Source organism: Gnatocerus cornutus, chromosome 9, assembly GCF_029298725.1.
Source record: "Gnatocerus cornutus isolate USDA-ARS CGAHR chromosome 9, icGnaCorn1.1, whole genome shotgun sequence".
Taxonomy (NCBI): domain Eukaryota; kingdom Metazoa; phylum Arthropoda; class Insecta; order Coleoptera; family Tenebrionidae; genus Gnatocerus; species Gnatocerus cornutus.
Window position 1 is genome coordinate 7,328,162 of NC_142241.1, and position 11,102 is coordinate 7,339,263.

General features: G+C 43.2%; 3 protein-coding genes across 5 annotated transcripts; 2 read left to right on the top strand and 1 right to left on the bottom strand.

Moving 5' to 3' along the window:
• The first annotated feature begins 32 nt into the window (after nucleotides 1-32).
• On the top strand, nucleotides 33-4,686 carry LOC148168389 (dynactin subunit 1-like). Of its 3 annotated transcripts, XM_088045697.1 has the most exons (11): nucleotides 33-397; nucleotides 443-546; nucleotides 603-629; nucleotides 692-745; nucleotides 817-1,012; nucleotides 1,058-1,574; nucleotides 1,619-2,574; nucleotides 2,624-2,950; nucleotides 3,000-3,240; nucleotides 3,291-3,493; nucleotides 3,553-4,686. In XM_088045697.1, the coding sequence occupies exons 1-11, from the start codon at nucleotides 227-229 to the stop codon at nucleotides 4,588-4,590; spliced, it is 3,834 nt and encodes a 1,277-aa protein (XP_087901823.1). In that variant the 5' UTR covers nucleotides 33-226; the 3' UTR covers nucleotides 4,591-4,686. The 3 variants fall into 3 exon arrangements, with proteins under 3 accessions (XP_087901823.1, XP_087901824.1, XP_087901825.1); XM_088045698.1 differs by lacking the exon at nucleotides 692-745; XM_088045699.1 differs by lacking the exons at nucleotides 603-629; nucleotides 692-745.
• Nucleotides 4,687-5,496: 810 nt separating this feature from the next.
• Nucleotides 5,497-10,489, top strand: RhoBTB (Rho-related BTB domain containing). The gene is made up of 5 exons (XM_088045268.1): nucleotides 5,497-5,588; nucleotides 7,418-8,152; nucleotides 8,201-8,968; nucleotides 9,017-9,250; nucleotides 9,296-10,489. The coding sequence occupies exons 2-5, from the start codon at nucleotides 7,463-7,465 to the stop codon at nucleotides 9,587-9,589; spliced, it is 1,986 nt and encodes a 661-aa protein (XP_087901394.1). The 5' UTR covers nucleotides 5,497-5,588; nucleotides 7,418-7,462; the 3' UTR covers nucleotides 9,590-10,489.
• Nucleotides 10,479-11,102, bottom strand: NHP2 (NHP2 ribonucleoprotein). Its single transcript, XM_088045269.1, has 2 exons — nucleotides 10,855-11,102; nucleotides 10,479-10,808 (listed from the first exon to the last, which is right to left on the bottom strand). The coding sequence occupies exons 1-2, from the start codon at nucleotides 11,006-11,008 to the stop codon at nucleotides 10,504-10,506; spliced, it is 459 nt and encodes a 152-aa protein (XP_087901395.1). The 5' UTR covers nucleotides 11,009-11,102; the 3' UTR covers nucleotides 10,479-10,503.

The following is an 11,102-nucleotide window of genomic DNA, read 5'->3' on the forward strand; positions in this document are numbered from 1 at the left end:
AAAGTACTGCCATTGGTGAATTGCTTACATGTCACACCTGACAGTTAAATGACAGACGTCATTCCTAAACTGACACTTTGTCATTTTTTCTAAGTTTTTGTGGTTTCTCTAAGGCAGTAATCAGTAGATGACAGTGAATTTTGATAGTCGGGCGTCAAAAAAATGAGCTTTTTCCTATAGTCTGAAATCGCCGCATTACAATTTTGAGGTTATCTCCACCTGCAGAATGTCGGAGTTGAAAGTCGGACAAAAGGTGAAAATCACCGGCAAAGACGTCCACGGAGTGATCGCCTTTGTGGGTCCGACGAACTTTGCTGCTGACACTTGGATAGGGGTGAAATTGCATGAACCAAAGGGTAAAAATAATGGATCTGTGCAGGGGGTGGAGTACTTTAAGGTGAGTTGTCATAGAATTTCGAACTTTTTTTGATGAGAATCTCAGTGTGAAGAGAAGCATGGTCTGTTCGTGAAGCCCTCGCAGATCATCCCTCTCGACGACCATGGGAAGCCCCTCCGAGAAGCCCCAGAGTCACGCAGACTCAGCAGGTTCGTTATTCATTTTGGATTTAACGATATTCATTACATCCCTTTACTGTTTATAGCGCTGGTACAAAACCCAAACCCACAACGTAAGTTGCAACCAAAGTTAACCATTAAACCTTGACTTAATCTTTTTGTGCTGCATGGATAGAGTGCGTCGAAAGTCGTCGCCTCAAAAAAGACCCCCTTCTTTATCTGCCTCAAGGTATCGCGCTACTAATCCTTTCCCTAACATTGTTACTTTTATGTGTCTATCTATTTGTTTTGTTCCGTCAGTTCGCGCTTGTCTTTGGCCAGTAGTCGCCAGTCCTTGGCCGACAGTCGCCAGTCATTGTCAGGTAGTCGCCAGTCGCTTGCAGGAAGTCGCCAGTCACTCGTAGACAGCAGGAGTCATTTAGCTTCACCAGTGGTCGAAAAATCAGAGAGCGGCGACCACCAGAGTCAGATCCCCAAACGCGCGTCATTCGTTGAGGTATTTGAGTCCGAAATGTAACCACTCACTTAACATTAATTTTAGACGGGCTTCGTGGAGACATTGAAGCCCCAATTCACTCCTGGACAAGTCATTACGACGACGCCCACTCCCATCACGTCTGTTGAAGAAAAAATCAACATGATCCAGCTGCAGCAAGAAATAGAAAACCGGAACCAACAAATCCGAGACTTGAACGAAAAACTCGAGACTTTGAAGATAAAGAGACATGAAGATAGAGAGAAGTTGAAGGAGTTCGACAAGTTGAAGATCCAGCTCGATCAACTCCTGGAGTTTAAAGCTAAGATTATGGAAGTCCAAGGTAGTCTACAGCGCGAGTTGCAAAGAGCAAAACAAGATGCGAAAGACGCCATCGAGGCCAAAGAGACTCACGCGGAAGAAGTCGCTGATTTAGCGGAAGCAGTCGAAATGGCCACTCTCGACAAGGAGATGGCGGAGGAAAAAGCAGAGACCATCCAACTAGAGCTTGAAGTGTGTAAAGAAAAGCTGGAGGAAGTCACTCTTGACTTGAAAATCCTCAAAACGGAAATGCAGGAGAGATGTAAGTATGAGTACCGCCTTGACTTCTCTCACTTTTCTGTTTAGCCGGGGGGAGTTCTGGAAGCGAAGAAGTCTCAACTTTCGAAGTAAAACAGCTCCAACAACAGAACGCCAGACTCCGAGAGACTCTAGTGCGACTGAGAGACTTATCAGCGCATGATAAACACGAATACGGGAAACTCCTCAAGGACATAGACCAGAAAAAGTCCGAGATTGTAGAATTGGGAAAAACTAAAGAGAAGTTGAGTGCTCGCGTTGATGAAATGGAGCAACAAATCGCCGATCTGCAAGAACAAGTAGACGCAGCTGTGGGCGCCGAGGAAATGGTAATCCTTCTCGGTGAGCAGAAACTCACTCTTGAGGAGAAAGTCGCCCAACTTCGTGAGGAAGTGTCCGATTTGGAAGCTCTCCAAGACATGAACGACCAACTTGTTGAAAGTAACGCGGAACTAGAGGCAGAACTTCGCGAAGATCTTGACATGGCGCGTGCTGCTGCTAAACAAGCGATGCGCGATCGAGACGCAGCTTTAGAAACAATAGCGGATCGGGAGGCGACTCTGGGGAAATTTAGAGAGTTGGTTCAGAAGCTTCAAGAGCAATCTTTACAGTTACAGAGCAGACTCGAAACTGAACCAAGTAAGCCGATGACTGCGCCACCGGAAATCTTGGATTTCACGAAGATGTTCAATGAAACGAAAGCCCATACGAAAGCTATAGATCTAGAGTTGCGCAGAGTTGACATCCTGCAGCTACAGACTCATATTAAGTATCTAACTTCGTACATGCCGGAGTCGTTCATGAACAGAGGCGGAGACCACGATGCGGTTTTAGTGCTCCTGTTGGTACCAAGAATGATACAGAAAACCGAGATTCTTTTGGGACAAATCAAAGATAAGTTCCCTGCAGTGGAAAAGTTCGATCGAAGCGCCATCTTGAAGGGCCATGCAGTGGAGCAGTTTTCCTTCAGATGCCGCGCGTCCTTCTACATCTACGCTATACAGGTTGACCACAAAATCACAACGTTTTTGTCTTCATTTCCATCATTTTCAGTCTATTTTACACCAATACTACTACGCTCTTAACACCTGCAAAACCGAGGCCCTACTTAAAGTGGGTGCGACTTTCCCAGAGATGGCAGCACACGAGAAAATCATCGATGGGTTTGTTGAGTTGGTCAAACGCGATCAATTGGATGAAAATGTGCCAACAGAAGCTTTGGAAAAGTGTGTTGCTTACTTCAATACGCTATTTCCTGTGCTTTTAGGACCGGAAAACCGTCTCAATCACACTCAGCTTCTCTCTGACAACGTCAAGAGCTTATTGTGTGCTTGCGACGGTTTTAGCAACGATTCTATGGTCATCAGAAATTTAATAGAAGTCAGTAGATACAGTGGTTGCACTCTTGGAACTAATTCATTTATTTCAGACTAGCAATGTTGGCGACATTGGGTTGCTAGCTCAACATATTATAACAACTTCAGAACAACTGCAGCAACAGTTGAAACTAATCAAGCGTCGCATTCCTCCAGACACCAATGTTGCCAACATTGGACTTAATAAAGAGGTGTCTGAAAATCTGTATCAGTGCTACCAACAGACAGGGCGCATTTTCAAGACATTGCAGGATATAGTCAAGAACGCCGTGCTGACGATGACTTCTAGCGCAGGTTTGGTGGCTCTTAAAACGAAAAAACGTTTTCATAATTTTCGATTCCAGACTTTGAGAAAGGACTTCCGCAGGATAAAATCAAAGAACTCGCACTCAATGCTAGCGACAAGGTCTACGAACAGGACGATTTAGGTCCCGTTCAGAGCGTTAAAAATTCTCTCAGTTTTATAGTCACGCAGATTACACAAATCGCACAGTTTTTGCAAGATAACGAGTTCGAAATCACCACAGCTAATAAAAATGAAGAGAAGGTCTGTTCTCTTAAATTGAGTTTATTTAGTTACGTAAATATGTAAATTAACTTTTTCAGCCTGCGCCTCCGATCCAAGTTCGTGCCGATTCCGTCAAAAGAGAACTGGAACAAACTAAAACTCTTACCAGTAAATTAGAGAACAAAGAATCCGATATTAAGGAGCTGCGTAAAGCCCTGAAAGAAAAACAAGAGCAGTTTTCTGAAATGACAATCAGGAAAGAGCTTGCAGAGAAGAAGCTAGGAAACGTCAATAAAGATTACGAGTTGACAATTGAAAAACTCCAAAGAAAGTTGGAAGAAGCACATAACAACTACAAAAAGAAAGAAAAAGAGTTTGAGGAAACCTTGGATCATCTACAAACAGATATAGATTCCCTCGAGAACGAAAAGGGAGAAATGAAAGAAAAGTTGAAGTTGCTGTCAAAGAAAACTCAGATGGAGCTCTCCATGTCTAAGAGCACCTCCGGTTCGCAGCTATCTTCACTTCAATCTTCAGTGGGTCCGAGTCTCCCGGCCGTGGTGAGAGACTCACCGCTTCTCCTCCAAGAGATCGACAGCCTCCGCAAAATATTCCATCAAGAAAGAAACGAAAGAATCAAACTAGAAACCGAGAAACTGAAGAAAGATTTGGAGAGTCTCACTCCATTGCCGTCGTTTAAGACAACACCTGACGAAGTTTTGGATACGTTGTTCAAAGAAGGCGCTGCTATGAAACAAGAGATTTTGATGACCCTAGCCAAGCCGAAATTCCCTCAAGTTTACAAAGTCAAGCCAGGGAACGGACCAGCGGTGTGGCAGAAGCACTTTGCTGAAGAAAAAGACAAATTGTTGGATCTGAGTCAAAGAGCGCACGATTTACAGAATAAAGTCGCACAAGAAATAATCAAAAGAAAGATGGGTGGGCGGGTCGAGGCAGATTTCGCCGTTTTCCCAACCAATGAGATGACACGAGCTTTGAATGAGAGTAAAGCGGTCAAAGTTGGCTTCGTGAAAATTCCGAAGAGCTGTCTACCCGCAGGGGACCACACTGGAATTGTGAATTTGGAGCTCGATTTCCAGAATTTACAGAGAATCCTGCAGTCATTGACGTGCTAAAATATTTACGGTGCTTCTGTATGTTGTAACTAATTTATTGAGTATTATTTAGAATTTTTTATTATTAATGCAATAAATCGTACCATGATTGGGTGAGTTTTATTGGCTTAATTGAAGGGGTTATTGATTGGGGTTGATTGTCTCAATGGGACGAATCAAACATTAATAAAAGCCAATTTTATGGACTTAAGGACGTGGTAAATTTATGTGTCTGTTGCTACGCCTCGAGTGTGTTTGCCATCACATGCTCGTTTTTTATTTAAGTTATCAGACAAGGGCACGGATAGTAAAAACACGCCAACTAAATACTTCATTCTTATTTCATGAAGTTTCAAAATCGCGTTGATCCTTTCCTCGGCTGCCAAGCCAATTGCGCTGTCAAACCTTCAAATAAGGAAAGTAAATCGTCACTTTATTATTATCACGTCTTTTATCCCCCGACATCGGCGCAAATCCTTTCCGTTGGGTCCCCTGTGCATATCAGGGACGGCCCCACCCTCCTGCACCTTCTGCATCTCCTCCCGTCTGGAGGGGCGGTTGCGGCAAAATCATTACGTTACGGCTCTGCACGGCCCCGAGTTCAAACTCCCGAATGAACCTGTGACGACCTCGGCGAAGCTTTGACGTCACGACGCGGAAAAATCAATCGGTATTATTTCATTATTTTTGCACGTCGCCGTCGTCGTCGAAGGCAGAACGTCGCTCCACGGAGACGGCCTCCACACGAGGCAATTTTCTTTAAAAAAAACTTGCGATTTTTTTTTCGAAAACCCCCGTCAATTTTGTTTTTGTCAATGTTTTATTCGATAATCGTTATGTTTAGCGGCTGCTGGCCACAAATTAGCGTCGATTTGAACAAATAGTGTTGTAACGACGACGTCACCGCCGAGTCAAGTCAGTACGCTCGAGATCGTCGCGGAGGCGGGTCAGTGCAGTGCGTCGTCATTTTTCAAAGTGTAAATGCTCCACGATTACGTTTTTTCGCCAAACTGATGAATGTAAGTATGAAAATGGGTGAGGTTCTACATAATCGTAGGGCTGAACCCGTGTTGGGTCTCCCTGAAACACGCCCATGGTGCGATGTTCGTCGCGAACACTGACAGACGAGAAAAAAACAAACAATTGCGCTGCAATCATGCATTGATCAAAATTATTCACATGGTTGGTGTAGGTGGATGCACTTGTTTTTCGCACCCATCAACGATAATGCGATTTTGTCCACAAAAACGCGATGGGACGGTCAATAAATTCTGAGAAAAAAACACCTCTGGAGCTTTTTTTGGACCTGGTCCAACTAAGCCTTTGTTGCGTTAATTCCAAGAACGTTGACTCCAAGAGTAATAAGTCCAGAGAGTAATCAGTCCAATTTGTGGTAAAACAAAACAAGGTTTATTTATCAGGTCCCCGTGAGCTCGAAAATTTTAGGGCTCCAAGCCTGTTGAATGTTACTTTGGACGCGAGCTGGTTGAACAATACTATTTTAACAATTTTCTTATTGACAACTGTTTAAATTAACTATAAAATGGAAACGATCATAAATTTATAGTTTTATTTCGGGTTTTATCTTAACTCTAAAAATTTCAGAAATCTCATCAAATTAGTATATTTTCGTTTTTGATAAAACTCTTCTCTCAAAAAGTCGCAAAAGCTACAATGTTTCTGTTAATAACTCCGATAAGAGTATCTGCAATTTTTTTTTGCAGGCCATATTATTTAATAACTTACAAAAACACGCTCTAGTGCAAAGGAACGAAAGTTATTGAATTTTACCACAATTCTCTGTTTTTGAATTTTAGTTCTATATTAGAGTCTCTATTAACTCTCAAAATAACGTAATAGGTTAAAATCACTTGTTTTTCAAAACTGAACGACACTCTCACAACTGTAATTTTTTCACATTTTAAAAGAATTATAGTTTATACATTTTTTCCATGTTAAAGTTGGTAGTGTTTGAAAAATTGAACCAGAAATACTCAAACGCTACAGTTTCTAATTCCCATATTTACCGCCACCGTCGCAATCATACATTGATCGAAATTCACACAAGTTTGTGCTTTATTTGTATCCGACCCATCGTTTCGATTGGGTTCATTTAAGAGAACATTGACTTTAGAACATACTTAAGTACGAAAAAAGAAAATCATTCTTTTTATTTGACGTAATTGTGACAGCAGTCACGAAAGAAACAACCCCCATATTTTATAATTAGTAACTAGGCAAAACATGAAGTTTGTATTTTTAAAACTGGTAATATTGATCCAATTTATTTCGATTTGTTGGTAAAAAAAGATCAGCCTCAACGATTGTACCAACTTAAAAGCGCATTTTAACGTGAAGTTTAAAAATTATCTCTCATTTATTTGCATGCAACGTTGTGCGTTTTCTTAAATCACGCGACAAATAAATTTACATGGAATTAATTAAATCCAACTGTAGTTGAAATTTTTGTATTGTTGTCAGTTGCTATAAGACTCGTTCAATGTGGGGCTCGATATTGGCGTGCAATAACTTGATTTTGTGAGTGACATAAGAAAAATAAACAAAAAGTGCTAATTTGTCAACACGTAAGTTAATTTTGCTACAACAATTACGCCGTAAAAACAGATGCTGACATGTCTAAATATATTTCATGTTTATTCTTGGACCGAAATTGTTGTGTTGTAAATCATAGAGATAAACGCAATACAATGAAAATGCATGAAATAACGCTCTATTAGCTGTACTATTTATAGTCTTCTTTGTAGTTCAATTAGTTCTTCAGTGTTGTTTATTACTTGGAGAGGATCAACAAACTACGAGTGTGGGAATTAGGGACTTGTTGTTTTAGGGGGCCGTGTTGTGATGGCCATCGTCGCCGCAGCGTTCGTCGGGGATGGATAATGAACAACCCCACCAGGAACTCGTCAAGTGCGTGGTGGTTGGCGACACAGCCGTTGGCAAAACCCGTCTGATATGCGCCCGTGCTTGCAACAAGCAAGTTTCTCTAGCCCAACTTCTCGCGACCCACGTCCCCACGGTATGGGCCATCGACCAATACCGCATCTACAAGGACGTTCTCGAACGCTCCTGGGAAGTAGTCGACAGTGTCAACGTGTCGCTACGATTATGGGATACCTTCGGAGACCACGAGAAGGACCGACGCTTCGCTTACGGCCGCTCCGACGTCGTCCTTCTCTGTTTCAGCATCAACAACCCTGTATCGCTTCGAAACTGCCGACTTATGTGGTTCCCCGAAATCCGCCGCTTCTGTCCGAGCACCCCCGTGTTACTAGTCGGATGCAAGAGCGATCTGAGGTACATGTACAGGGACGAGGCCTATTTGAGCTATTTCAGAGACAGGAGTCCGTTCGTCAGAGCCACCAGGAAAAGCGACCTGGTGATGCCAGACGAAGCTCGGGATGTCGCGAGGGAATTAGGGGTGTATTATTACGAAACGTCGGTACTTACGTATTATGGAGTTAACGAAGTGTTTGAAAACGCCATCAGAGCCGCCCTCATCGCACGCAGACAACAAAGGTTCTGGATGACCAATCTTAAGAAGGTGCAACGCCCCCTTTTGCAGGTCGGTGAATCAAAGCGTGTTAGACCTAGGCTACTTTTTTTTTGTTAGGCCCCCTTCAAGCCGCCGCCTCCCATGAAACCTGAAGTCCTTATCGTCGCTGGTTCCTACTCTGACCACATGCACCAACTATATTTAGGGCGCGCCCATACCGACATTGTCCTCGTAGTCGGTTCTGTGGGCTTCCCAGCTCATCGTTTCGTCTTAGCGGCGTCCAGTCGCGCTTTCTATCGCCTCCTCGCCGCCGATCTTATGGCTCGCAGCACCAGCGACTCTAGTATGGTTAGTTCTTTGGGGGACTTTGCCGACGACACGGAGTGTCTCGTTCGCGCCGAACAAAAGACGTGTAAGCGACGAGCGAGTTGTCAGGCTTTACCCTCTGCCAGGGAGCTAGACCATCCTGCTTTCCACTGTATCAGGAATGTGCAACCTGAGGGACAGACTGTTGTCACCTTGAGCAAGTTGGTGACTCCTGCGGCGATGCATCAATGCTTGCAGTTCGCTTATACTGGGACGATAGACAGGAGCGCACTTAATCTCCAAGAGACAAGAGAAGCAGCAGAGTTCTTGGAGTTGCCGCAGTTGCTCATTTTACTCACGAAGCATCCATTTGTCGGACCTGATCATCCTGATGAGACTTACGAAAACTTTCTGAAAAGAAGACTCCAAGATATTTGTTTGGATCAGGGACTATTTGCTGATGTTATCTTCGAGCTAGATGACGGAGCCTGTGCTGCTCATAAAGCCATGTTGACGGCAAGGTGCGACGTCATGAAGGCCATGTTCAGCGGGGACTTCCGCGAGAGCCAGGCCAAAGTGGTAAGTTCAACCATAACTATAAATCGTCAGTCTAAATGTACGTTTTAGATCGAGTTCCCAGGAGTCCGCGAGTATACATTCCACAAACTCCTCTGCTTCTTGTACACCGACGAAGTCCCAGCAGTTTCCGCTGTCCGTTGCATAAATCTCCTGGAGCTAGCAAACCGGCTGTGTTTACCCCGACTCGTAAATTTGGTCGAACAAAGAGTGATAGAAGACTTGGAATGTCTTCAACCGTCGGAAGCCATTGAGCAATGTCTTCGCTTACTGGAACCCGTCAAGGTACACCTCACTTTGTGTTAACTTCCAGTGATTCTTCGTTTTCAGCTTCACAACGGTCATCAATTAGCAGAGTTTTGCATGAACCACTTGTGTGTCAACTATAACAAACTCTGCAGGATGTCGCCTCGCAGCCTCCGTCTCTTACACCCCGACAACCAAGCGTATCTCGTGGAGCACCGGTGGCCCCCTGTGTGGTACTTGAAAGATTACGATTACTATCAAAAGTGTTTAGCCGAACGCGACAAAGAACTCAAACCCACGATCAAATCGACGTCGGGTTGTTTGTGTTTCTCGCGGAAATCAGAGTCGGATCCGGCCCTGTCCTCCAGCCAATTGTGACTGTCTACATTTACTCATTTCACCGATTCTCTCATTACTGTCTTAACATATTCGTAGGATAAGTGCAGTGGCCACGACGTACGAGATGTGGCGACGCTGCGACTGTGTTTTTCGTGTCGTTGGCACACCCTGTATACTGCACAGTAGGTTAAGGTGGTGGAAAATGACGGGTTTTTCCCCTAGAGTGGGGAAAATGCGGTATTTTGCATGACTTTAATGTAGATACGTAAGTATATAAACGACTAGACTGACCTGTATTTAGTGGGCTTAAGAGCGCCGCAGCTGTAGAGGAGTCATTAGCAACATCAGTGACGGAAAGAAGACAAAAACACCTATTTTTCTACATGTAGTAGATGCGTCAATTTTAGTTTTAGGGGAAATTAGGTCCGTCTAGTCTTTTCGACTCCATTTACTCTATTAAAGAATTTTTCTACTCATGTGCGAATATTGAAGATCAGTGTTTCACTGTATTTTGATTTATTCGTTTTAGGACCAACTAATTGATGACGAGTTCGCTCTTTATCAAGCAGACTTGTCACTTTATGTGTTCTCATTATTTTAAGTTAGTGTGGACTATACAGAGTGTTACGTTAGAGTAGTTTTAGTTACGGCAGCACGAGCTCGAAAGGAGTATAGCCTACGACGAGTTTTTCCAGTTTTGCTTTTGCTACTCAATTAGGTAACACCAATTCTGTTATAAAATTTATATTCCACGATGCTTACAGCTTCTCGATTGAGCACCCTTCAGAACTCCGCACCCAACATAAACGCGTGTGGAATATAGATTTTATCAGGTATTTCCCCCATTTATGTTAAGGTATAGGAAGATGTGTAATCTACCTAATCAACAATCATGTATGTGTGCAATAATTTGCTATTCTAATAAATATTTGTATTAAATTTCTTTTATTCACTTACAAAGCTACAGCTAGATGCTTAATTTCACCTTTTAGTTCAGTAAACACGTCTTGATAATCGTCATGGGGCCTCACCAGCGCCAACATGCAGCCACGCAATATCCCCATCGCAGCTCCCAAATCCTTTTTACTGGGAACATACACGTACGGAATGTCCTTGTCTTCACACACGCCCGGTAAATGACACATTATATCAATGGGGGTGACGTCCCCCGCAAAAATGACAATTCCAGTTTCCCCTTTACGGATTCTCTTCTGAACATCCTTCAGACCATTTCGTACAAACGTTTTATGTTTAACGGCTACAAAACAGTGATATAAACAAATCTAAACAACCGGCGTGTTTACCTTTTTTTACTAACTTGTAGCATTTTTTGGTTAGTTTCTTTGATGCCATTGGTTTGGATATCGTGTTGCAATTTTTAACTTTTTCTTCATAGGTTAATTCTTCAGTGGGTTCCACCTCCATGGCCTCTTGGGGCTCGGTTTTAACTTCACCCATGGCGAAGGAACATGTGCTCACAGAATAAACAAAAAAATGAGGTTAGTTTGTATAGAAACGTCAGCTGTCAGTTTAACGGGCGTACCACCCAGGA